At 39.9% G+C, this 27,879-nt stretch overlaps 1 protein-coding gene and 1 non-coding gene across 3 annotated transcripts; one reads left to right on the forward strand and one right to left on the reverse strand.

Annotated features, from left to right (window-relative positions):
* Positions 1–781: 781 nt before the first annotated feature.
* UBXN8 (UBX domain protein 8) lies at positions 782–27,597 on the forward strand. Of its 2 annotated transcripts, XM_032618227.1 has the most exons (8): positions 782–906; positions 3,945–4,067; positions 5,894–5,964; positions 12,507–12,629; positions 14,725–14,862; positions 16,315–16,356; positions 23,104–23,178; positions 26,310–27,597. In XM_032618227.1, the coding sequence occupies exons 1-8, from the start codon at positions 819–821 to the stop codon at positions 26,475–26,477; spliced, it is 828 nt and encodes a 275-aa protein (XP_032474118.1). In that variant the 5' UTR covers positions 782–818; the 3' UTR covers positions 26,478–27,597. The 2 variants fall into 2 exon arrangements, with proteins under 2 accessions (XP_032474118.1, XP_032474119.1); XM_032618228.1 differs by lacking the exon at positions 23,104–23,178 and having other exon boundaries at positions 802–906.
* On the reverse strand, positions 20,050–20,156 carry LOC116746907. Its single transcript, XR_004347912.1, has one exon. It is a non-coding gene; the product is annotated as a U6 spliceosomal RNA (small nuclear RNA).
* Positions 27,598–27,879: the final 282 nt, after the last annotated feature.

Here is a 27,879-nt window from a genome sequence, read left to right on the forward strand (position 1 = left end):
CAGCAGAGAGTGGTGCTCAGTTGTCTGACCCAAAAGCCCACAATCACCCACTACGGACACAAGGCCCAGGGGCAGGCTGCCCCCAACAGCGTCAACACCCAGTACCCTTTCTCTTCAGGTTCATTTTACTTTTTTTCTTTTGGCTGCGTTGGGTCTTTGTTGCTGCACACGGGCTTTCTCTAGTTGCAGCGAGCGGGGACCACTCTTCGTTGCGGTGCGTGGGCTTCTCATTGTGGTGGCTTCTCTTGTTGCAGAGCATGGGCTCTAGGCTCGCGGGCCTCAGTAGTTGTGGCACATGGGCTCAGTAGTTGTGGCTCGCGGGCTCTAGAGCGCAGGCTCAGTAGTTGTGGTGCACGGGCTTAGTTGCTCCGCGGCATGTGGGATCCTCCCGGACCAGGGCTCAAACGCCTGTAACCTGCTTTGGCGGGCGGATTCTCAACCACTGTGCCCCCAGGGAAGCCCCTCATTTTACTCTTGAGCTCTTCCTCAGTCTCCAGAGTCCCACGGCCAAAGGCGCAGGTGCAGCCAGCCTCACTGGAGCCCACGTTTTGCTTTCATAGAACTTGGTTAGACGGGCGCCAGCAAGGCTGTCTCCCCTGGACATCACGTGACGTGAGGAGGTGATCTGTATTTGTTCTAAGGCTACAGATTATTAGTTCAAAAACCTGGTATTCTCTCAGTCCGACCAACGACCTGACTTTGGAGTCTAGCTGTCTCCCCAAATTCCTCCCTTAGGCAGGGCTCCTCCACTCCACCTTCCAAGGGAGGAGAAACCGGAAGGGGCGGGCCTTCCGCCCGGAAGCGCGGCGCCCTCCACTATGGCTTCTCGTGGCGTTGTTGGCGTTTTCCTCCTTGCTGCTCTCCCGCTCTTGTGTTTGGAGCTCCAGCGTGGGACCCCAGATCTGGGTAAGTGTTGGCTTTTCCCTCTTGGTGCTCATACCCAGGTGACGGTCCTGTGAACGTTGCGTAGAATTTCCGTTTCCCAGCCGCGTCCCCTCTAGGCAGCTTTAACTACGATTCCCAGGCTGCACCGCGCCTGCCTCCCTTTTCCGGCGCGGATCCTTGAGGGGAGCGAGACTTCCGCCGCCTTGGGGAGGCCGACTCGCCTTGGGGAGGCTGACTTTCTTTGGCGCGGCCGACTCCCCTTGGCGCAAAAAATCTCTCCAGGTCTGGTGAGGTTTTGCGTGAAAGGGAACTGAGGCAGAAAGCACATGAACAAGCATATACACGACTTTCAAATTGTGTTGAATGCTCAAGAGGAAATAAACAGGTTGATGTGATGTAGGCCTACTGAGGAATTTAAGCAGAGATTTAAATGATGATAGGAACCACCACTTTGAAAAGCCGGGAGAAAACGTTCCAGACAAAGGAATTGTGATGTGTTGGAGGAAAAGGATGAAGAAAATTGAGGCTGGATCAAGGAGACTGACTTAAGAGGGAGATTGGCTCAAGATAGAAACATTCATTTAGCACGTACTGTAAACCAAAGTCTAAGTGTTTATTCATTATCTCATCTAATCCGCTTTACAATCAGAGGGTGGGTACTATTATAATCCCTTTTTTACAGTTGAGGAAACAGATATAGGGAGGTTAAGGGACTTACCTAAGGTTTTAAAACAGGTCACTGGGTTCTGTGTGCGGAATGTTTTGTAAGGAAGCTGCAAGGCATCTTAGGCTTCTGAACTAGGGAAGTCGTGATGATTGTTTGATGGTTGGCCTGACTAGGATAACAGAGGAGGTGAAATGTGCACAGATTTGGGATATTAGCCAACTAGGATTTGTTGATGGATTAATGATTCGGGTGAGGGAAAGGAGAGATTCGAGGGAAAGGAGAGATTCAAGGATGGCTCCTACATGTGGAGTTGAACAACCTCAAGTCGTTGGTGGTGCCAGTGATAAAGGAAAAACTGAAAGGAAACTGGTGGACCAGTGGTGAATCAGTTCATTTTTGGACATATTATTGATCAGTTTACATGTCTGTTTCCCTCTTTAAACTCAGTCCTAAAATTAGAGACTGTGATGAAACCCAGCTTTGTATATTTCCTCTCTTTCTCCCCACCCCCAAGAAGTCAGGTACCCAGAATGCTGCTTGAAATAAGAAATTAAAATAAAATGCTTTTCAAAAAATCTACAGAGATTCTCCAGAAGTCTCAAGCAGTATTGGAATCTAACAAGACCTTTATCCAAATGATATACAGAAATGTTAAACTCACACTTATTTCAGAATTTACCTGCTCCCTTACCTTAAAGAATTCACCCTTACTCTGCTCATCTAGAATCTTCTACATTTGCACTAATATTTGAGTCACTAGTCAATGAGAAGGTGTTTACTCAGGGTTGCAGAAGGAGATCTGTTCACATGATCAGCTCTGACCACAGGGGAACGTACTTCCTGAGACCAGAGACCCCTCCTCCCCCTCCTCCCCCTCCTCCCCTCCTCCCCCCCTCCCCCTCCTCTCTTTCCTCCCCTCCTCCCCTCCTCCCCTCCTCTCCCTTCTCCCCTCCATCTCCTCCTATTGAATTACCAAAGGGAAGAGGAGTGTTCATTCACCTGGGCTATATTTTTGGACATGTATTGAAAAATGATTCCTGTCTTTTTCTATTCTGTAAAAGCCTTCATTGCTGATACATTTTTACTTGTACTTAAGCTAAATACTTTAATGCTGGTTCCTCACGTTTGTTATCCTTTGAAGTGCCCTGCATATGGGCTCTTGAGAATAGGTATAAACAAAGCAAAACAAAACACCTCAACTTACTTTTAAAAATTTTTAATTGAGAGGTGCACACGTTAATCTAGTTCTTTTGTATTCACATATGACATTTGAAATTGCTTGCTAGAACAATAAGCAATATATGGAACATAAATCCTATAACACAACAGTTTCTCTAAATACTAATACTCTAGGTGTCAAATTGCTTTTGAAATGACCACAGTTACCTGAGATTTAATCATGTGTCATATTGAGCAATACCTGAGTCAGTAGTAATGCTGGCAAGGGTTGGAAGGGCTGTAATGCAAAAGAAAAAAAAAAAAACTTCGCTAAACAACTTGAAACTACTTTTTTTTTTAAAGAAAAGGATTATATATATATATATATATATATATATATATATATGTTTTCAGTTAAAAATTAAGTCTGTATATATAATTCCTTCTTTAATTTTCAGCTAATTGGCTAACTGCCAGCCCCTATCACATTGGTAAGATGGTTCCTCTGTACGTCTGTCTGGTAACTTTTGAGAATTATAAAACAAAACTGAACATTCCTGGAGGGTAGAAACCATTTTTTATCCTACTTTATATGCACACTCCCTCACCATTTGGCAAGTTGTATTACACAAAGTAGGTACTTGTTACATTTCTGCTGATTAATTTTCATCTTGGTTCTTAAGGTAATACAAAACCAAATTTTTTACTTTTTTTCTAGGCAAACATGTATCTAGTAATTTTATTTACATATGATAGAATAAATATTGAGAAATAGAGAAGTACAGAGTTGCATAATTTAACTGTCAGAAATAAGAATTTGCTGTTTCAGTGAGAGTGACTTATTTTTAAACAGAACTAGAATTTAATAAGATGATACCATCACAATTTAATTCCCAATTATGTGGATAATTTTCTTCCCTTCTCTGGGAAGAAGGGAAACCAGAATTTATGCATTATTGATAGTCATATATTTATAATGTAGCCAATCACTCGAATTCTCCTTATATTCCTGAGACATAAGATGTTCCAGAATCATTTTCTGAAAACTTGCTCTGGTAATGACAGTCATTATGAATTTTGGCACCCAAAGGAGACTATATGAAAAATCTTAAGACAGTTGCATACCTTAACTTTTACTGTACTTTTCCAGTACAAATGATCTTCTAATGTGTTAATACCTAGTATCAAGAAAAATGTTTTGAATTCTAATTGTATTTTTTTTAACCTTTATAAGGAATCAAAGATCTGATTTTGCTGTGTGGCCGGATTTTCTTACTGCTTACTCTCCTTACGTTAATTATTTCTGTGACTACCTCATGGGTTAACTCGTTTAAATCTTCCCAAGTTTATCTGAAAGGTAAGTTTATTGTTTATGCTACTCTTTTATACTTTTCTACCGAAATTTCTTTCCTTTATTTATTCTAGAACTTTGCACAATAAGAATCATTTTACCATTAATTTGTGCTGTGTAATTTCAAGGTAGAGTAATCATTACAACTTTAGTTACAATTTTGGATAGGCTATAAATCCCAATATTTTTATGAGAAATTATACTTTTTTCTTGTATATACATTGGAAACTATAGCATTTCTGCACGTTTGCTCATTTTAAATTGTGTGTTTGTGCAGCTTAACTGCTGTTTGGTACGTACAGCTTGTAAACTGTTCTACAAATGGTAAATATATCTATCGTTAAGATTAAGAGTTAAAGATAATCTATTTTTCATTCCATTCTGGCAGTTTTTATTTACGCACTTATATCGTATGTATAGTTAAGTGCTCTTAATTTTAGGAAACCATGCTTGTTCTTATTTTTGTTTTGTTTTGTGGTAAGTAAAAGTTGTGTTAGAAGCCTTTTAAAAAAATATTGTAGTGGGCTTCCCTGGTGGCGCAGTTGTTGAGAGTCCGCCTGCCGATGCAGGGGACAAGGGTTCGTGCCCTGGTCCGGGAGGATCCCACATGCCGTGGAGCGGCTAGGCCCGTGAGCCACGGCCGCTGGGCCTGTGCGTCCGGAGCCTGTGCTCCGCAACGGGAGAGGCCACAACAGTGAGAGGCCTGCGTACCGCAAAAAAAAAAAAAAAAAAAAAATTGTAGTGACTTCCCTGGTGGCACATTGGTTAAGAATCCGCCTGCCAATGTAGGGGACACGGGTTCGAGCCCTGGTCCGGGAAGATCTCACATGCCATGGAGCAACTAAGCTGGTGGGCCACAACTACTGAGCCTGCGCTCTAGAGCCCGCAAGCCACAACTACTGAGCCCGCGTGCCTAGAGCCCATGCACCGCAACAAAGAGTAGCCCCCACTCACTGCAACTAGAGAAAGTCTGCACGCAGCAACGAAGACCCAACACAGCCAAAAATAAATAAGTAAATAAATTTATTAAAAAAACAAAACAAAACAAAAAACAATATTGTAGTTCACCTCAGAACAGATGAATCCTGAAACTGATGTCTACATTCTTATATCCTATTAGAAAGAAACTTGCCCATAGTGAATTTGGTGCATTATGTTCTGTTTTACTGTTTATTTATTTATTTAAATTTTATTTATTTATTTATTTATTTATTTATTTATTTATTTATGGCTGCATTGGGTCTTCGTTGCTGCACGTGGGCTTTCTCTAGTTGTGGTGAGCAGGGCTACTCTTTGTTGTGGTGTGCGGGCTTCTCATTGCGGTGGCTTCTCTTGTTGTGGAGCCCAGGCTCTAGACGCTCGGACTTTGGTAGTTGTGGCACGGGCTCAGTAGTTGTGGCTCGCGGGCTCTAGAGCGCAGGCTCAGTAGTTGTGGCGCATGGGCTTAGTTGCTCCGTGGCATGTGGGATCTTCCCAGACCAGGGCATGAACCTGTGTTCCCTGGATTGGCAGGTGGATTCTTAACTACTGTGCCACCAGGGAAGCCCGTGATTATTCTTGAAGTCTCCTCACCAAAACTGTAACACACAATACATGTCAGAGAATTTTAGTTTTCAGAATAGACCTTTTCTTACAGAAAGAAATTTCTTGCAGATTTCCTTGTTTCAACTGTCTGTGTGTATCTCATTTTCATTATTTGAAAAATACAGTCTGTTTTTTGAAGGCTTTTCTCTCCCAAAATGTGAAGATCTACAGAAGATTTTCAGAGAAAATAACATTCAACGTACTGATACTTGGGAATTAAAAAGTACTTATATGTTTTGATGTCTTAGAAGAAGAAGAGAAGAATGAGAAAAGGCAAAAACTTGTGAGGAAGAAACAACAAGAGGCACAGGGTGAAAAGGTAAAGCATACGTTTCAGAGAGTATATAAAGAGAATACAAAAATGTCTGGGGCATTTTAAACTTAGGTCTGTTGCTTTATGTGTTTATGTTCAGATTTTTTTATTATTGAGGTCAAATTCTCATGACATGACCATCTTAAAGTGTATAATTCAGTGGCAGTTAGAACATTCACAGTGTTGTGCAACCACTACCCCTGTCTAGCTCGAAAACATTTTCTTCACCGCAGGAGAAAACCCCATACCCACTAAACATTTATTTCTGCAACCAACAATCTGCTTTCTGTTTGTATGGGTTTATCTATTCTGAATATTTCATACAAACGGAATCATATAACGTGTGACCTTTTGTGTCTGGCTTCTTTCACTTGCATAATGTGTTCTGGGGTTCATCCATATAGCATATATCAGTACTTCTTTCCTTTTTATGGCTGAGTCATATCCCATCGTATGGATGGATCAGAATTTGTTTATCCACTCACTGATAGACACTTAGGTTGTTTTCACCTTTTGGCTATTGTGAATCGTGCTGCTGTGAATATTTTTGTGCAAGTATTTGAATACCTGTTTTCAATTCTTTGGGGTATATACATAGAAATGGGATTGCTAGGTCATATGGTAATTCTATATTTTAACTTTTTGAGGAATTGCTGAACTATTTTCCACACTGGCTATACCATTTTGTATGCCCACCAGCAGTTTCTGAGTGTCCCAGTTTCTCTGCATCCTCACCAACATTTATTATTTCCACCCCTCACCCCCCCAGTACTCATCATAATGCATACGAAGTGGTATCACTTTGTGGTTTTGATTTGCATTTCCCTATTGACTAATGATGTTGAAATCCTTTTCAAGTGCTTGTTGGACATTTGTATATCTTCTCTGGAGAAATGTCTGTTTAAGTTCTTTGCCTGTTTTTAAATTGGGTTGTTTGTCTTTCTGTTATTGAATTATAGGAGTTCTTTATATATTCTGGATACTAAACTCTTATCAGATATCTGATTTGTGAGTATTATCTCCCATTCTGTGGATTGCTTTTCACTTTTTTGTTATTGTCCTTTGATGCACAAAAATGTTTTTAGTTTTTTTTTGTTTGTTTGTTTGTTTGTTTGTTTTGTGGTATGCGGGCCTCTCACTGTTGTGGCCTCTCCCGTTGCGGAGCACAGGCTCCAGACGCGCAGGCTCAGCGGCCATGGCTCACGGGCCCAGCCGCTCCGCGGCATGTGGGATCTTCCCAGACCAGGGCACGAACCCGTGTCCCGTGCATCGGCAGGCGGACTCTCAACCGCTGCGCCACCAGGGAAGCCCAAAATGTTTTTAGTTTTGATAAGGTCTAGTTATCTATTATTTTTGTTGTTGCTCACGCTTTTGGTGTCATATCTAAGAATCCATTGCCAAATCCAAAGTCATGAAAATTTACCCCTCTATTTTCTTCCAAGAGTGTATAGTTTTAGTTTTTATATTTAGGTTATTAACCTACTTTGAGTTAGCTTTTGTGTATGGTGTGAGATGAGAGTCCAATTTCATTCTTTTTCATGTGGATATCTAGTTGTCCCAACAGCATTTGTTAAAGAAACTATTCTTTCCCCATTGAATAGTCTTGGCACCCTTGTTGAAAATCAATTGGCCATAGATATATGGGTTTATTTCTGGGCCCTCACTTCTATTCCATTGCTTTATATATATATATCTATCCTTGTGCCAGTACCATACTATTTTAATTACTGTAGTTTTTTAGTAAGTTTTGAAATCAGGAAATGTGAGTCATCCCACTTTGGTTTTCTTTTTCAGTGTTGTTTTGGCTGTTGAGGCCCCTTGCAATTCCATATGAATTTGAGGATTGGCCTTTCCATTTCTGCAGAAAAGGGCTGTGGGACTTTGAGAAGGATTGCACTTAAATCTGGATATTTCTTTGGGTAGTACTGATATTTTAATGATATTAAGTCTTCTTTGCTGCGAGGAGTATTGGCATCTTAATTCTTGCAATCCATAACCATGCAATATCTTTCCATTTATTTCTGTCTTTAATTTCTTCCAATGTTTTGTAGTTTTCAGTGTACATAGCTTTCACCTTCTTGGCTAAATTTATTCCTAAGTATTTTATTCTTTTGGTTGCTATTATAAATGCAATTGTTTTCTTAATTTTCTTTTTTGATTTTTCATTACTAGTGTATAGAAACACAAATGATTTTTGTGTGTTGATCTTGTGTGCAGCAATTTTACTTATTTTTTATTAGTGCTAGTGGGTTTTGTGTGTGGATTCTTTGGGATTTTTAATGTATAAGATTGTATAATTTGAGAATAGGGATAGTTTTACTTCCTCATTTCCAAAAGTGATGTCATTTATTTATTTTTCTTGCCTTATCACTCTGGCTAAAACTTTAAACAGTGTTGAATAGTAGTGATGAAAGTAGGCATCCTTGTCTTATTCCTGATCTTAGAAAACTTATAATCTTTCACTATTGAGTATGATGTTAGCGATGGATTTTTTTTCCTAGATGCTTGTTATGTTGAGCAAGTTCCCTTCTATTCCTTGTTTCTAAATAGTTTTATCATGAAAGGGTGTTGAATTTTGTCAGACGCTTTTTCTTCATCAATTCAGGTGATCATGTGGTTTTTTCCCCACTTTGTTTTATTAATATGTATTACATTAATTGATTTTCTTATGTCAAACTATCTTGCATTTTTGAGATAAATTACACTTGGCATTGGTATATACTCCTTTCAATAGCTGTTGGATCAGTTTGCTAGTATTTTGTTTAGGATTTTTGCATCTGTATTCATAAGGGATATTGGTCTTTAATTTTCTTGTAGTGTCTTTGCCTTGCTTTGGTATCAGGATAATGTTGACCTCATGGAATGAGTTAGGAACTGTTCTCACCTCGTCTGTTTTTTGGAAGAGTTTGAGAAGGATTGGTGCTAATTCTTCTTTAAAGGTTTTATAGAATTTAGTGGTGAAACCATCTGGTCCTGGACTTTTCTTTGTTGGGAGGTTTTTTTTTGTTTTTTTTTTTTTTTGCAGTATGCGGGCCTCTCACTGCTGTGGTCTCTCCCGTTGCGGAGCAGAGGCTCCGGACGCGCAGGCTCAGCGGCCATGGCTCACGGGTCCAGCTGCTCCATGGCATGTGAGATCTTCCCGGACCGGGGCATGAACTCATGTCCCCTGCATCGGCAGGTGGACTCTCAACCACTGCGCCACCAGGGAAGCCCCTGTTGGGAGGTTTTTAACTACTGACACAGTCTTATGTTAGGTCTGTTGAGAGTTCCTATTTCATATTGAGTCAGTTAGTTTAGGTAATTGTGTGTTTCTCAGAATTTGTCCATTTCATCTTGGTTATCTAATTTGATGGCATACAATTGTACATCTTTATAATCCTTTTTATTGCTGTAAGGTTGATAGTAATTTCCCCACATTCATTTCTGATTTTAGTTGTCTTCTCTTAGTCAAGTTAAAGTTTTCTGGAATTTGTTGATCGTTTTAAAGAAACAATTTTTGGTTTCATTGGTTCTGTTGTTTTTCTATTCTATTCTCTGTTTATCTCTTCCTTATTATTTGCTGCTGTGTGCTAGCTTTGGGTTTAATTTGTTCTTTTTCAAGATTTTTAAGGTGTAAAGTTAATGATTTGATATCTTTTCTTCTTCTTTAATTAGATATTTACAGCTGTAACGTTACCTCTGAGCCCCGCTTTTGCTACATCCCATCCAAGTTTGGTTTTGCTAGCTAGGAATCGCATTTACCATGGATGACTATCTAACAGTTATTTTCGTGACCTTGAAATGTCAGGTAGCATTTGGGCAGTTGCCAGATTGATGATTGACCTTTGTAAAAGAGGAGACTCATCGTGGACTTTTACCTAAATATTAAAAACATAAACCCTTTACAAAGGCCTAGGTACAAAGGCATTAAAATTTTGACATCTACCACTTGTTTTTCTGGTGAGCAAATTATTCCTTTTTTAAGTAAACAAGTGAAGGCTGAAAGAAGATCCCAAGAGTAAAAGCCTATATATTTGTCAGGGGGTGGGAGTAGTTACTGTTCAATATCTTTGTGACTACCCTGATCTGAATTCAGTAGCAAGGAAAGTGTCCTTGCCAGATCTTTTGTAAGAAGTTCTCTCATAAATATTTGAGCTTCTAATGTTTAATGTTATTTTCTGTGGAAGTTACTATTCATTTTTAAAGACTTGCATGTGAGATGGATTAGTTAACTATAATTCCATCTATATGCCAATTATATACTAATTGGCATCTGTAATTCCTGAGGGTTCCAAAAAAAAAAAAAGTTGGGATTCTTCTGTTTGGCAAAAGTCTGAAAACTTTAACCTTCTGTCTTCTCTCTTTGGACAAAGGGAAACTAATAAATCAGTATCTCACAGTGTATCTATGTACATGGTGAAGTGCCCAGCCTGGGCAGACATGTGCCTGGTGATGCATAACATTTTTGAGTCTTTGGATTCTAAAAAGGTGATTTTTCTCCTCAGACACATGATTGATACTTTGATTTGGTATAGAATTACAGGCTGAAAATCATTAGAATTCTGAAGTATTGCACCATTAGCCTCGAAATTCCAGTGTGGTTTTTCAGGTTCCCTTTTTCTGTTTGTTAGTTCTAGTCTCCATTTTTCGCGTCGGAGGCTCTCCTTAATCATCTGGTAATTCTTGGCTCCGTCCTTTCAGTTTAAGAATCGTACACTAAAAGCTAACTGATGGTGTCAGTATTTGTAAAATTTCATCAAACTTTGTGTTTTACTTCAAAGAAAAAGGAAAATCAAGCTAACTGGAATTTCTGTGTATGGAAGCAAAGCTTGATGGGTTGTCTGCTGATATAGGGTAGACACCAATTTAACTGTAGGGTTACTGAGGAGTAAGTTAGCTTTGTCAGTATCTCCGGGTTTCTCTTTTGCAACTTACCTCCTCTAGACAATGCATCTCCATTCTCCCAGGTTGGGTGGGGGTGGGGGGGGTGGGGGGGGCGCTGTTAAGGCCTGGCTGCCAGCAATCTGAGTCAAGTTGGGAAGGGCTGGGGAGTGTCACCTTCCAGTGGGAGCATTTTCATGTGCTTTTTCTGTTTTAGTTTGCATTCCTGCCCTCCACTAGGCCTGGATCTGTGACTCAGCATCCTTTCTGGTTCATATTCCCAGAGAATAAACCTTCATGCCTGGATGTGTGGTAGAGTAGTGGGTCTGGGGGTCCAATAACTCTCTTATAATTTTCCCCCCTTTTCTCTAAGAAACTCAGATGCAAGGAATTGGAATAGTCCTAATCCTTGGTTCAGTACAAACTCATTGTGAGACAGGCTGGGACCTGGGACCCTTTACTGCAGTTCTTGCCCCTGGACAAAGCAACAGAATCCAAAGAAACTGTAAGGGACTAAAAATAACAGCATGCCTGTGCAGTGGGACAAATTATGAACAATAAGATACAAAAAGGCCAAAATCCAACTGCCTCTCCTGAGGTGCCAGGAGCAGAAGCAGGGTACTGCTCGTGACCCCTGTACACAGTACCACCATGGGGGTGGGCAGGCCACCTAAGCGCCCCTCCAGGCCTCTCCTCACCCTATTTAAGGGACCAGCTCACCCCCCTGCCCCAGGGAGTGAGCAAGGGAACCTGCTACTTGTTCCCGCTCCCAGGTGCTGCAGCAGGAGTCCCAGTAAAACGCTGCCTGAATTTCTCATCTGGCTTCTTACCAACTCTGTTGATAAGAGTCCCAGAACTCAGGTTGGTAGCACTTGGCTGACGCATGGTTTCCTCCGACACCCCCAATATTAGCTCTGCCCCTCAACCTGTGTCCCCACCAGGGAACCTGGTGTCTCTCTTCCTGAGCTGTTCCAGTCTGTGGCGTGCACGGCTGGCTTCCTGTTGCTGTCATCCTTTGCTAGCACCTAGGTTGCAGTTTTCTCACTCAGATCAGTTATCATTCCTCTATCTGTCCTTACATATAGTGGTTTGGGGGTTATAGTGTTTCTCTGTTTTTCATTGGTGATGGAATTAGGGTTTCTGTTTCTTGTTCCCTTGGTTGTTTTGGGGTGATTTTTCAAGAGGCAGGGGAGGCAGAAATAATTTCACTCTGTCATCTTAAAACCAGAATCTCCATGTCTTTTGAGTCTAAAAATATTTTCTACTTTACCATGATCGAGCAACATTTAATTAATGCTCTTCCAAACCAGTTCATGCCTTAGACATCATGCCGTGAGCAAACAGCTTTGGGTTTAAGTTCCTGGAAGTCAAAGGCCTTGTCCTCTACATCTTTGTATTCCAGCCCCTCGTAAATTTTTTGTTGCATTGAAAACACATTAAAGGATATATAGGTACACTGCCATACAAGCAGAAGTGTAGAACATTTGTTTTTATTTGCATTAAACACGAATGCAGATTTTTAGAGAGTGATGCAGAAGTGGAGGATGTTGCTTTTTTGGCAAAATTGAATTAGTGTGAAAACACCATTTCTTACTTGGTTCTTATTTACAACATTATAGACAATGTAAATAAGATCTTAGGAATGTTAATGTATAGTAACACCACCTAATTTATGTTTTTTGGAACAGGCCAGCAGATACATAGAGAATGTTCTAAAACCACACCAGGAAATGAAATTGAAAAAGCTGGAAGAACGCTTTTATCATATGACGGGTGAAACCTGGAAGTTAAGCAATGGTCATAAACTTGGGGTTAGAAAATATTATATTTTGAATTCTGCTACTGCTTATGTTTTCTTTAGCATGTATTGATTTTTAAAAAATTACAAATGATTAGTCCAGTCTATTTTTTAGGAGTCTTTATTTATAATGATTGTATATCAGTTTTTATTTAGCGTATTAGTATGTCACATGTGTTTAAGTGGTTTTTGATGTCTAAAGAGTATATAACTTAGATCCTCGAAAAGCTCTAACAGAAGGCAGTCTTTGAGAAAACTGTTGACCAAATCACATCTTTCATCTGAGGGAATTCCGATCTCTAAGGTATTATAAGCTCTCATAATATTCATCATGTTTAGCTTTGTTTTTTTAAAGCCAAATTGACCTTTGACTCTTTTTTCCTTTGGCATTGAGTATGAATTTTGTCATTTGCTAATGGATGTTTACAATGTTAAGTTTTCTTACAGAGAAAAAAAGGCTATTCATAAAGGAATTCAGTTTTAGAACTGGCCGCAGACTTTTTGTGTAAGATCCTTTCTGTCCCAAAGACATTTTTGTTTGTTTTGTTTTGTTTTGTTTTGCTTTCTGTTTATACTGCACCTTTCACCATTTTGTAAAGAAAATGATCCAGTAGAGGTAAGCAGGATTCTGACAGTGAAGCAGAGTGTTTGTGTTCATTTCATAATGGTAAATACGTCATAAAACGATCAAGCGTGGGTAATAAAATTAATGTGAAAGACGGCAACATAAAATGCAACTACTCTATGTAGTGACTTCACTTCTGAGTTGCATCTGTCTTCTGTTAGTTTTGTATGTTAGACGTTGACAGCCTGACCTTAGCCTGCCACGTTTCTTTCTGACCTTAGCCTGCCACGTTTCTTTCTGAAATGGTCACGATGTGAATTAGTCATTCTGCCCCTTGCTTTTAGGCTATGTCTCCATGGTACTACTAGTATATATTTTAACCTAATTAATGGAGACAAAAGAAAGTCAGGGAGCGAGTAGACTGTTGGTGTTATGACCTGAGACTCTAGGAAGGAAAGTGTACCCATTGCTGATCCAGCCCCTAGTTTTGCAGTGAGGCGGCTTAAGTTTGGCCAGTTAATTATTCAGGATCAATCTCTCTTTTTTTTTTTTTTTTTTTTTGCGGTACACGGGCCTCTCACTGCTGTGGCCTCTCCCGTTGCGGAGCACAGGCTCCGGACGCGCAGGCTCAGCAGCCGTGGCTCACAGGCCCAGCCGCTCCGCGGCATGTGGGATCTTCCCGGACCAGGGCACGAACCCGTGTCCCCTGCACCGGCAGGCAGACTCTCAACCACTGCGCCAACCAGGGAAGCCCTAGTATCAATATCTCTTGACTCCCATGCCCCATGCTCCTTCCAACAAATTCTCTTAGGATAAAGGAATGGGGTAAACAGCCCACCAAAATGGTGCCCATTTTTAGTTTGATAAACAGAACTTTTCAAAGGTCAGTACATATAGAAGAAAGGCATTATTGAACTAATAAGTATATATTTGAGACTTTGACATTTAAGTGAATTATCTTGCTAAGGAAAAGGTTTAAATAGATAATAAAATGTAATCTTTAAGATTTCTGGAATAAAATCCTATCCCTCCTAAAGTGATTAATTCAAATGGAAGATCAAAGTTTGAATTTGAGAGCTAAAATATATTTATATATTTACTAGGGCCACACGCAGCTATGGCAGTATTGCCTGGTCACGTGCATAGACCTGTGTTTTTACACACATGTTCTATTTTCACAGCCTTTTAAAGACACAGTCTCTTGCACTGCTTTGCTTCCTTTACTGCAGGGAGGAAAGGATATTCAGGTTTTCTTCTTTCTTCTTACTGAAAAACTTAGGGATCAGTTAAAATGGAACAGTCCCTCTCAGCCTTGTACTATCAGAGGGAGCCCCAGAGCTGGATCAGGGTGGTTTCTATGAGACGTTAGTTAAGTTCCATGTGTTTTTGGTCTAAGGAGATAATGCTTTAAATTTCTGGGTCTAATAATGATTTAATTATATTTTTTTTACTGAAATGCCATCAGGGTAAAAGAAATAACCATTATGAATAGAATAAAGTCGATAGAGAGCACCTCTTTAGAACTTGTCTTGTTTTTGACCAGGGTGATGAAGATTTGGTGCTTGAAAGTGAGAGTCAAACATCTTCTGAAACATCAAACAGAGAAGCAGCAAAGAGACGGAACTTGCCTAAGCCTGTAACCAAAGTTTCACCACCCGCTGAACAGCCCACGCAGAAGGAGGTTCATTACTTAATGCCTGCTCACTGAGCTGTATCCGCGTGCAGTAAGAGTATTGTTCTGTGGGTGAAAGTGTTATACTGAGGGAAGATTAGGACTGGCTTTTAATCCAGATGGTGTCTCCATCTGGATTCATTAAGCTTCAGCTTCATTAAGAATCACTTTTCCTGTTTAATATTAATGTTGTGAGCCAAACTTTAGAAGGAATCTAGGAAGATAAATGGTGATAAATTTAGAAAATAGTTCTTTTTGAGGAAGTAATTAAATTATATAGAAATGAAAAATATTATGTTTACTAAGGGAAATATTCCTATGGGTAGGTAAGACACAATGAAGTCATATTTAGTGAGTGGCTAATATTATTAACATGAGTGTATCACTGTTCTCAGTGGCCCTTCTAGGGGAATGAGTTAGCACCTGTTCACTTTGGAATGATGCCCAGGTTTATCAGTCCTTTTTTTTCTTTCAAATCTTTAATCCCTAAGTTGACTATGATTTGGAGCTGGTTAAGGTTGAAATAAGTCTGTTTTTATTGAGTCTTAGGGAAAGCTAGTAGGCTATCCAGTCCCTAAAAGTAGTTTCTAACATATTGCTTTTCAGTCTGAGGTTTCCTGGTCCCTTCATGGAGCTTGAGAGTAAGAATCAGATCATTGAACTATGTCTAACATTTAGTCCATAGGACTGATTAAAATTTCAAGATTCTTTGCTTTTTGTTAATAGCACAGATTATCTCATGCTGATGGTAACCTTCGGTTGACTGTCACATACGCTTTTTATACCAAAGAAAAACAAATGGTTTATTTAATGAATGCAGTTAATGTTTGTTAGACAAAATGTTATAAAACATGGAATCTATGGTATTAAAAAATAAAAAGCATCCCTGGAGGGGAGGTGAAATTGTTCATAACAAGTGTTTTAATGAGAGAAAATGGTCCGTACATCTGTTTTTTTAATAGATTAACAGAAATAGGGAAACATGAGTAAATCATGAAAGCAACCAAAGTGAATGGTGGTTATCCAGTCCCCTAGAAGATGCTGGTGAAGAAAAATAAATATGCACTCATCTTACTGTGTATATGTATGAACCAAAATAATTTGGGGGTCTTATTGAACTTAATTAATATTTACCCTCTGTTTCTGTAAATAGTACATTTTTGTCTAATATCATGGAACATCATAAACACGGAGTTCTTTAAATGTGTATAGATTGGTAGCTATCGTCTCAAATCCTGCTTTTATGATCTACTGTTAGCACAAAGTTGCTTATCCAAAAATGTTCATTAAGTGAGTCTCATTCTCACTGTAAATGTTTCATAAATACATATTAAAAGAAAATATTTCATTAAGGATAGATATGTCCAAACACTATATCGAAAGGAACTCTTCATGTTGAGATTATTTTTTTCTTCTTCAAACTGTTTACATTCCTGTTACTAAATACTTACTTTTTTTTAGGTTCTTGATTTACCTGAGGAGCCTCCTGAAATAGCTGAAGAAGTAAGCTTATTTTTTTTCTCTTTGAAAATTAAATATATTTTCTATTTTCTTTAATATCAAGTAAGTACATTTTATCTAAATTTGGGTTTAGATGGGAATTCCCTGGTGGTCCAGTGGTTAGGACTCGGCACTTTCACTGCTGAGGCGTGGGTTTGATCCCTGATCGGGGAACTAAGTTTCCACAGGCCGTGAGGTGTGGCCAAAAAATAAATAAATAACTTTGGGTTTAGAGAGGAGAGACAGCACAGTGCTTATGTGATTGCACTATGATTAGATCTTGTTTTGAATATGGGATAATATCAAACTCCTCATTGCGAGTCCTATTTTGGAAGCCTGCTGTCTGCCGAGCTTGTGTTTCAAAGCCCTCCCACTTCATCAGGCAGAGATAGGATACTTGGGCTTTTCCAAAACTTTAGGTCAGCAAATGAGTTACCTATTAAAACAGAATCAAAATAGGCAGATGACTTCAAATTGTAGTTTTCCCCTTATAGAGAAAATGAAGAATGCAGCTACTTTGTAGGTGTTAGAATTGAAGGCTGGTTTGGTGTTTGCACAGCGGGGTTGGACTGAGCCCCGCCCCTGCATTGAGCTGCCCTCTGCCCAACTTTGTCATAATCTATGCTGCCTTCCTGCGGTTGGCCAGCTCAGTTTCAGACAGTCTCTAATGTACGGGAACACATGTCTTTAAAACCACGAAGTGGCTTAGGCAAAGGAGAGCTAGATGGTTTTCCATTTCCTGAGGCTCAGCAACTGTTACACTCCCTGAAAGCCATTTTTGAGGCAGCCATGAAAGCCATAGGAGGGTCTCTTTTTTGTCAACACATTTGCAACATTTAAGTTTAGTATTTTGGATGTCTGAGGAAAATCTGAAAGTCATACAGAAATAGAGACAATGAAGTGTGCGATCAATCCTCAGGAGAATCACAGTCCCCGGGAGAAACTCAATTTAAGGAAAAACCAAACGTCTAATTCCTCCCTGTTACACCCATCAAATCCATACCCATGACATGTTTGTCCTGAGTCTCCTGCACCCTCACCTCTCCTTAAGCTCTGGGTTGGTATCCATAATAAACACTTAAAATACAGGAGTGATTAAGTACAGCTCGGGTTGACAGGGAACACCTTTTAAGAAGTTACTGGGGCTTTAAAGCACGTGATGTTACTCCTACAGGACAGCAGTCTGTCACCAAAGGTGATGATAGACATCAGATTGTCAGTGAATCCTTTGAAATTGTACCTTTTTGTGATTATAGGTAGAAGGAAGGACAGTGTTGTTCTTCAGAATCTCAGGTCTGTGCCCTTTTAGGAGACCTCAAGAGACCTCCACCCAGAGGCATTTGATGTTGCTCTCCTCTTTATAAGAGTTATTCATAGTTATTCCACTTTGTTTCTTTTCTACCCTTTTCCCATACTGGGTAGATGACATTTTGTGCTACACTTAGTAAAGTGTATGTCAGAGTAATGGAATTTTAGAGCTGGAATGGACCTAAATGAGATCTCCTCCCGTCTCCTCACTTGAAGCTGAAGCCATAGGCAGGAGTTTCCGAGGTCCCTGCTGGGAGAGCCCTGGCCCTCTGGCTATGCCAGAACTTTTCCTTTATTTTTGCTATGAGCAGTACTATCCCTATTTTCTTCTCCCTGCTCCTGTTTGCTCTTCCTCTGGCTCTGCTCTGATTTTTGGTTCTCTTTGCTCTTTTTTTGGTTAATAAAGTCAACAAAATTAAGGTAAATAATTGTTACCTGAAAATCACATGTTAAATGTATGCACCATATATATAGTATATATATTGTTAAATGTACTGTATATATATATATATATATATATAGTATTAATGAGGTACAAGCAACCTTATATTATGTAATGAAGCTTTATGAAGAGTGCTGCTTATATATAGCTGATACTGGTTGATACTTTTACAGTGTATTCTACACTAATCAAGAAAAGCAAATAAGTATTGGAAGATTTTGATTCTATTAGAATCATCATTGGGCAAGGCATTTTCCACCTGTGCAGTTGTTACTTCTCAGATTTCTAAGAATTCAAAGCATAAACTCCTAATTCCCGCTAACCATTCACCAGCCATTAGTTTTACCTCCTTGGATGAGTCTCCGTGTCCCAGTCCCTCTTTCAATAACGCTCCTGTTCTCATTGACCTTGTTATCCTACTCTTGATCTAATGACCTGTTTCTGGGCAGTTAGCCTGGTCCCTCTGGACATCTGCCTGGCTTTTCCCCTCCCTTGTGGTTGACTGTTTCCTAATAGTGAAAGTAGACCTTAAGTGTGGAGTGTCATCGTCATCATCAAAGTTAAAAACAAGAAAAAGAAAGCATTCTAGTTTGGGGAGTGTACCTTTCTAACCCATCCTTCACCCTATCACCCTAAAGAAGTGTTTTCACAGTTAAAAAGGCACACTTGGAGTAGGCAATGAGTGCTTTGCCACAGTTACCCAAGATTTTAGGATGTTTGTAAGGCATGTAGTCATTTTGTTTCTGGATTTCTGCAAAGTACCATTTTGTATTTGGCCAACTTTGCAACTTTGCTCTGGTATCATAATCATGATATATCATCATACATAAAGCTTGCCCTGGGGCTTCCCTGGTGGCGCAGTGGTTGATGGTCCGCCTGCCGATGCAGGGGACGTGGGTCCGTGCCCCGGTCCGGGAGGATCCCACATGCCGTGGAGTGGCTGGGCCCGTGAACCATAGCTGCTGAGCCTGCGCGTCTGGCGCCTGTGCTCCACAATGGGAGAGGCCACAGCAGTGAGAGGCCCAAGTACCGCAAAAAAAAAAAAAAAAAAAAAAAAAAAAAAAAAAAAAAAAAGCTTGCCCCATCATAACTAATATATTTTAATCCTCAAGCTACACAACTATTTCATGAGTCCATATGTAAAAGAATAATTTCACTTTTAGGAATACTGGAGGTTATAATTTTCAAGAAATTCTCTATTTCCTTATTAGTTAGGCCCATTAAATGTGTGGTGTCACCCACAGAATAGAGGGACATTTTTTAAAAAATTTCTATTGGAGTATAGTTGATTTACAATGTTGTGTTAGTTTCAGGTATACAGCAAAGTGAATCAGTTATACATATATCTACTCTTTTTTTAGATTCTTTTCCCGTATAGGCCATTGAGAGACATCTTTTTATTTAATATATGAATTTTATTTTTTTATACAGCAGGTTCTTATTAGTTACCTATTTTATACACATCAGTGTATACATGTCAATCCCAATCTCCCAATTCATCACACCACCATCCCCACCCCCCTGCCACTTTCCCCCCTTGGTGTCCATACGTTTGTTCTCTGTGTCTCTATTTCTGCCTTGCAAACCAGTTCATCTGTACCATTTTTCTAGATTTCACATATAAGTGATATTATACGATATTTATTTTTCTCTTTCTGACTTACTTCACTCCGTATGACAGTTTCTAGGTGCATCCATGTTCCTGCAGGTGACCCAATTTCTTTCCTTTTTATGGCTAAGTAATATTCCATTGTATATATGTACCACATCTTCTTTATCCATTCGTCTGTCCATGGGCATTTAGGTTGCTTCCATGACCTGGCTATTGTAAATAGTGCTGCAATGAACATTGGGGTGCATGTGTCTTTTTGAATTATGGTTTTCTGTGGGTGTATGCCCAGTAGTGGGATGCTGGGTCATATGGTAATTCTATTTTTAGGTTTTTTTAAAATATGGAACGCTTCATGAATTTGCGTGTCATCCTTGCGCAGGGGCCATGCTTATCTTCTCTGTATTGTTCCAATTTTAGTATATGTGCTGCCCAAGCAGGCACTATTTTTAGTTTTTTAAGGAACCTCCATAATGTTCTCTATAGTGGCTGTGAGGGACATCTTTATAATTCTTTGTTGCTCGGGAAGGGACTAACATTCATTTTAAAGGTTATCAGAACAGAATGAAGTTTTCACTCTGTGTGTGTGTGTGTGTGTGTGTGTGTGTGTGTGTGTGTTTCTGTATATGCAGTAGCTGTGGCTCTATAATAATGAGCCATATGAGAAAATTCCTGTTATAGTGGAAGCCTGCTTGGACTTAGGAGCAGACTAATAGATGAATGAACTAATGGCTAACATGAATTTCTGATAAGGGAGTGGGGAATCTGAAACATAATGCAATTCTTAAGCATTATACCCCGATTTTTTTAAGTGTCTGTTATGTATTTCGTTTTACAACTATCCATAGAGTTCTAAAATAATACAGTAAGATTTTTTTAAATGAGAGGGAGAATTAACTCATGGTAGTCTAGAATTCACAATGGAATAGTTACCATATGTTACTCTTTACTTTTAAATTGAAAAGACAATAAGTATAGAATTTAAGATAATTTGAAAATAGTTTTGTAAATCATCATATTGTTACCATAATACCATAGCAACTATTTTCATTATTGTATGCTATCTTACTTCATTCTAAAGGGAACTACATTTTAATTATTGCTGCTACTTTTCATTTAGATTTCATTTAATAATCCGTATTTGGGACAGTGATTTACTTTCCAATTTACACTGTGTCCCAGGCCTTTTACCCATTCATAGGCCAGTCCACTAGACTGTCAGTAATCTTAGGAGAAATTGGACACGCACCTTTCACAGTAATTGTAATAACAGAACAGTAGCTGGGTTTCAAACAACGATAGTTCATTTCTCTTAAGTATTTAATCATAATAGAAAATGTTAACTCACTGTATTTTTTTTTAATTAAAAAAAATTTTTTTTTTTTCTGTGGTATGTGGGCCTCTCACTGCTGTGGCCTCTTCACTGCCGTGGCCTCTCCCGTTGCGGAGCACAGGCTCCGGACGCGCAGGCCCAGCGGCCATGGCCCACGGGCCCAGCCGCTCCACGGCACGTGGGATCCTCCCGGACCGGGGCACGAACCCGTGTCTCCTGCATCGGCAGGCAGACTCTCAACCACTGTGCCACCAGGGAAGTCCTGACTCACTGTATTTTAACCTTAGTTTTTCTTAAAGCATTTGGCTTTAAGTGTCCTATCAGAGCATTAAAGTTTGAACAAAACCTCACTGTAAAAGTTAAGTTTTATTGTTTCTAAAAATAAACATAATTGGCTTTTAATCTGTGATTGTTAGTTTGTGATTTCTTTGTTTTATTATAAAATTTTCTTTAGTAGAAGTAGTGACAGAGCTAAAGATTGCACTGATTTGGGTATGAGTCAAACACCTTACCTACTTGAATAGAAATATTTTCTAACATGGCTTTCCTGAAGGGTGGCGGGTGCTGCTATAACACCACCATTTCTGCAAACTGTGCTACCAACAGAACTCCCAGGACAGTTGGGATAATGTTGACCATAGTAAAGGGTTTCCTAACGGTAAATAACGAACATCAGAATTAATAACTAAATCGTCATCTTTTCTTGTTTTTAAGTTGAAGTATAGTTGATTTACAGTGTTGTGTTAGTTTCTGGTGTACAGGAAAGTCAGTCGGTTATACATATATACACGTATTCTTTTTCATATTTTCCGTATGGTTTATCACAGGATTTTTTTTTTCTGGCTTTATTTATTTATTTTTGGCTGAGTTGGGTCTTTGTTGCTGGGCGTGGGCTTTCTCTATTTGCAGCAAGCGGGGGTTACTCTTCGCTGCGGTACACAGGCTTCTCATTGCAGCAGCTTCTCTTGTTGTGTAGCATGGGCTCCAGGCGTGTGAGTTTCAGCAGTTGTGGCTTGCAGGCTCTAGAGCGCAGGCTCAGCAGCTGCTCTGCGGCATGTGGGATCTTCCTGGACCAGGGATCGAACCCGTGTTCCCTGCATTGGCAGGCAGATTCTTAACCACTGCGCCACCAGGGAGGCCCTATCACAGGATATTGAATAGAGTTCCCTGTGCTATACAGTAGGACCTTGTTTATCTCTTTTATATAGAGTAGTTTGTATCTGCTAATCCCAAACTCCTAATGTATCCCTCCCCTTACCTGCTTTCCCTTTTGGTAACCATAAAGTTTGTTTTCTATGTCTGTGAGTCTGTTTCTGTTTTGTAAGTTCATTTGTGTCATATTTAGATTCCACATACAAGTGATATCATATGGTATTTGTCTTTCTCACTCCACTTAGTGTGATAATCTCTCGGTCCCTCTCACTCTTTTCTTCTTAGAGTGTCCTTTAATATACTAGCACGTTGCAAGCTCTTTTTAGCTGTTTAACTCTTTTATCAGAGGAAAGATGGTGGGGAAACTCAACATGTAAAACAGACAAAGCTGCTCCCAGGAGGAGGGTCTCCTGCAGCCCCAGCAACCAGGACCGGCTCCAGGCTTGTCTCTCATTTGCACACATGATGTAGACATGGAGCACAGCCTACAGTGTTGGAGTGAAAAGGGTAGTTTTTTGTTTCCTTCCAGTCTAGTGTTTGTCTTGTCTGCAGACTCTGAGGTGTCCCTGGATCTTCTTGGTTTGGTAGATCACTTTCAGAGCCCGGCTGCAGTCTTGATGTTGTCTGGCAGACAGAAGCCTTGCGTCTCGGTGTCCTCTCTGGAAGGCTCTGTCACTGGTCTCCTCAATCAGTGGGAAGATGTTTTTCAGGTTTAGAAGAATTATTTCTGTGTTTAGGGTGAATTTTATCTGGACCTTAATTTTTGTGTACAACTCTCAGAGCTAAATTCCTACAAAACTTCACGTGAGCTCTTAGAACTCTGTACAGGTGTTTCGTAGGAGTAGTGGTTTTGGAATTGCAAAGAGCAGTGGTTGGAATTCTCATTTGAACATTTTTATTCCTCAGGTCGTGACTGTTGCTCTTCGATGTCCAAGTGGGCGTGTCCCGAGGAGAAGGTTTTTTAAGTCTTGCAGTTCACAGGTGAGGAGAATCATATTTGGAGAAAATTTTTTTTTTTTTTAAAGAAGATGTTGGGGGTAGGAGTTTAGTAATTTATTTATTTATTTTTGCTGTGTTGGGTCTTCGTTTCTGTGCGAGGGCTTTCTCTAGTTGTGGCAAGCAGGGGCCACTCTTCATCGCGGTGCGCGGGCCTCTGACTATCGTGGCCTCTCTTGTTGCGGAGCACAGGCCCCAGACGCGCAGGCTCAGTAGTTGTGGCTCACGGGCCTAGTTGCTCCATTGGCATGTGGGATCCTCCCAGACCAGGGCTCGAACCCGTGTCCCCTGCATTAGCAGGCAGGTTCTCAACCACTGCGCCACCAGGGAAGCCCTGGAGCAATATTTGTGTTGAATTTGGCAATAGTTTATTCCCATGCAGGGAGGAGGTGTTATCAGTTGTCTGTACTCCCATCAGGTGAGGATAAATGGGATTTTTTTTCTTTTTAAATTTGTTTTTTGGCTGTGTTGGGTCTTCGTTGCTGTGTGCGGGCTTTCTCTAGTTGCAGCGAACAGGGGCTACTCTTTGTTGCGGTGCACGGGCTTCTCATTGCGGTGGCTTCCCTTGCTGTGGAGCATGGGCCCTAGAGCGCACAGACTTCAGTAGTTGTGGTGCATGGGCTCAGTAGTTGTGGCTCGTGGGCTCTAGAGTGCAGGCTCGGTAGTTGTGGCACACGGGCTTAGTTGCTCCGCAGCATGTGGGATCTTCCTGGACCAGGGCTTGAACCTGTGTCTCCTACATTGGCAGGCAGATCCTTAACCACTGGGCCACCAGGGAAGTCCTAGTAAATGGGATTTATATGTACTCTATGTGGAAGAAATTTGGAGAATTAGGTATGCTGAGCCTTCTTGAACTGTGATTTTTGCATTCAGATTTTTTTCAGTTCCTTTTTTTTATTTGTTTTTTGTTTTAATTACATTTTCACAGCTTGGTGGGTAAGATGCTTTCAAAGCTTTTGGAAGCAGGTGGTATTAACTTTGTTCTTATTATCCCTGATGGATTATTAACGTAAACCCCATTGCTTGTATGTAGTTTTCAGGTCATTCTTTTTTTTTTTTTTTTTTTAAATTTTATTTATTTTTGGCTGTGTTGGGTCTTCGTTTCTGTGCGTGGGCTTTCTCTAGTTGTGGCGAGCGGGGGCCACTCTTCATCGCGGTGCGCAGGCCTCTCACTGTCGCGGCCTCTCCTGTTGCGGAGCACAAGCTCCAGACGTGCAGGCTCAGTAGTTGTGGCTCACGGGCCTAGTTGCTCTGCGGCATGTGGGATCTTCCCAGACCAGGGCTCGAACCCTTGTCCCCTGCATTGGCAGGCAGACTCTCAACCACTGCGCCACCAGGGAAGCCCTTCAGGTCATTCTTTAAAGCTTGTTTCTTTTTGTTCTAATAGACTTTTTTTCTTTTGAAAACAATACTGTGTTCACTAGCAATAATTTGAAAAGTAGAAAGAAATTTTAATCTGCAGTCTGGCACCAAAGCCAATTACTAATATTTGGGTGTATTTCTACTTTTAAGTGCATTTGAACATATTATGTGTGTGTTAAAAATTTCTCTTATTATTTTACTAATTTTCTATCCTTACTGTTACATTTAACCTTCTATGTCAAGAATACTATAAACCATAATAGAAAATACTGACAGATTTGACTACATAAAAATTTTTAAATTTTATAAAGTTCATCAAGTTAAAAATTTGGAAAAGTTATTTTTTTCTATAAGGAGCTTATATAAATCAAGGAAAAGAAATACCTTAGTGGGCTTCCCTGGTGGGGCAGTGGTTAAGAATCCACCTACCAATGCAGGGGACACAGGTTCGAGCCCTCGTCTGGGAAGATCCCGCATGCTGCGGAGCAACTAAGCCTGTGTGCCACAACTACTGAGCCTGCGCTCTAGAGCCCATGAGCCACAACTACTGAGCCTGCGCTCTAGAGCCTGTGCTCCACAACAAGAGAAGCTACTGCAACGAGAAGCCTGTGCATCGCAACGAAGGGTAGCCCCTGCTCACCACGACTAGAGAAAGCCCGCACGCAGCAACAAAGACCAAACACAGCCAAAAAAAAAAAAAAAAAACCTCAGTGGAATGTTAGGCCTCACTTAGAATCAGAAAAATGCAGATTAAAATGGATACCGTTTTCTACCTATCAAGTTGTCAAAGATCAAAAAGAATAGTACCCAGTTTTGGGCAGTGTGTGCAGAAAACAGGGATTCTTATTAATTGTTCATGGGAATGTAAGTCAGACCACTGTTTCTGTGGGATAATTTATCAGTATATATTTTAAAATACATCTTTTGGCCCAGTAATTCCATTTATGAGAACTTATTCTTTGGAAATAAGACAAATGGTCAAAGGTATAAGTGTTTATGGAAGGACTGGTTAAAAGAAGGCATATTCATGTATTGGAAAATTATGGCACTCTATGACATAGTACACATTTATTACATGGAATATCAGTAGGTACATGGATGGTGGTAGAAGTCAGGGATTATCTATAATTGATACACCACCATCCCCTGGGAACATTCTATCATTCAGCTTTCTTCCTAAAGCAACAAACCATCCTTTAACAGGCATTATTTTTAGGCAATAATAAGTGGAAATTTGGACAATTACTAAGGGAATCTTCATGAAAGGAAATGTGATACATTTATAGGGATGGCCCATTGAATACTGGGTTATCAAAAGGCAGAGTCTCTGGGACGTGGACATGTCTGTTGTGACAGTTCCTGGGTGATTTCGATGTGGACTGTTGGCTTAGATTATAATCTAAATGACTTTTTTCCCAAATGCTAACCTTTTGTTCTTAACCTTTTTATTGGATAATCTTTCCATTCCTGTTTGGTTGGGGCTTTCCTAATTGTTAAATGCTTCTGCTGTCTGTAGGTGCCAGTAGTCCCTAGGCCTTCTCTGAAACAACAGGTATTAAAGGTCATTCACATCTCAAAATTCATGGCATGCTCTTTTCCTTTAAACTCTTGAAAGTTCCTTTGAGAGGTATGAAAGTTCTGTTTCATGACTCCTAGGGGCATGGTTTAACAATGAAAGAATCGTAAAATATTATGGTGATCTAGAGGGACACAATTTTGTACAGTATTTGATAACTAAGCTTTTTATCTTTTAGGTCTTGTTTGACTGGATGATGAAAAGTGGGTACCACACATCCCTATACAGCCTTTCTACTTCCTTTCCCAGAAGGGCTCTGGAACTGGAGAGAGGCTGGTCACTGCAGGACGTAGGAATAACTGTGGATACTGTACTCAACGTGGAAGAGAAAGAACAGAGCAACTAGTTAAGAAATGCGAACCACCTGTTCTCCATGAAGTCAGTTATGCCGTGACCTTACAGGACAATAAAGGATTCACATGAAAATCATGCCATACCTTGATTGCACTCAAGGCAGTAAACACTTTAATGTTGATCTCCATGGAAATATATGGACATAAAGGATTAGAAAAGGACTGCTCTCTGCATATAATAATTTTTGGAGTGTGCCATCTTACAGTGTACCAAATGAGAACGAGATAGAAATATATACAGTAAGGTGCTCGTTCATTTGTATTTTTGCTAGCTGATGCCATTTATCAGTTTCTGCCTCTTCCGTCTGTTTTGCCACATTGAACATTTCACAGTTCAGCCAAGCTCTTTAAAGTCTTATCAGCCAGAATGTTTTTTCTGCTGTAATTCTAGAAATTAAACTTTGAAGGCATGTCAAAGCTCTTTTAAGGCTTTAAAGTTCTTTTTGATAGTAAACATTGTAGGTACTAATGTTAACTAATGTTTGAGATTTATTTCATTTTGTCTTGCACTGAAGTGTAACATTTACAACATTCCAGGTGGATCAGTATTTTTAAAGATAAAACAATGAAACCAGTGTAGGTGAGTTTTTAAAATATATCTGGTCATTTCATTTCCCTGCTTATACTCCTGTAATGGTGCATCCACGGACTGTAATGCCAAGTCCAAACTCCAAGGCTGGTATAAAGGCTCTTTGTTCTAGCCACGCCCTTTCTCTTTCCCATCTGTCTTAAGGAGTCAGTTTAAGTTGGTTCCACTGTGTATTGCCCTTTATTTAATGCTCCTTTATTCCTCTTCTGTAGAATTTATTACATGTATTATAGCTGTGTTTTTGTCTTCCCAAATACATAATTCCTTAAAAGCAAGGATTATATCCTTTTTTTCCCCTGCAGAAATACCTAGTGTCTAGTAATGCTTCATACAAAATGTTTGAAAATAATAAGTTGTCTCAACCTTTACCTTTTTTTGTCTCTGGAATGTTCCACATTGAAAAAGATGAAAAAGAATTCTGATTATAAATTAATTATAAAAGCATTGGGAAACCAAGTTACAGAAACAAAAATAAAATCACCCATAATCTCAATAGCCAGAAATAAACATGACTGACATTACGATTCTGCTGGTCCTGCCAGACTTTTCTATGCTTATGTGCCATCGATTAAAAAAAGAACAAAAGACCTCATATTTTTAGACATTTTGGAAAAACCGATTACCCAGTAATTATGCTACTTAGGAAATGTGATAGCAGGCTCCGAGGTGGTCCCCGCTGATCCCTGCCCCCTGGCTGCCACATCTTGGTGTGCTCTTCTCCCTCATTGTACCAGGGTTGGTCTGTGCAGCCAATTAAAGTGAACAGAAATGGTGTGTGTCACTCTGAGATTAGGTTATACAAGACT

Source organism: Phocoena sinus, chromosome 21, assembly GCF_008692025.1.
Source record: "Phocoena sinus isolate mPhoSin1 chromosome 21, mPhoSin1.pri, whole genome shotgun sequence".
In the NCBI taxonomy this organism is placed as follows: Eukaryota; Metazoa; Chordata; class Mammalia; order Artiodactyla; family Phocoenidae; genus Phocoena; species Phocoena sinus.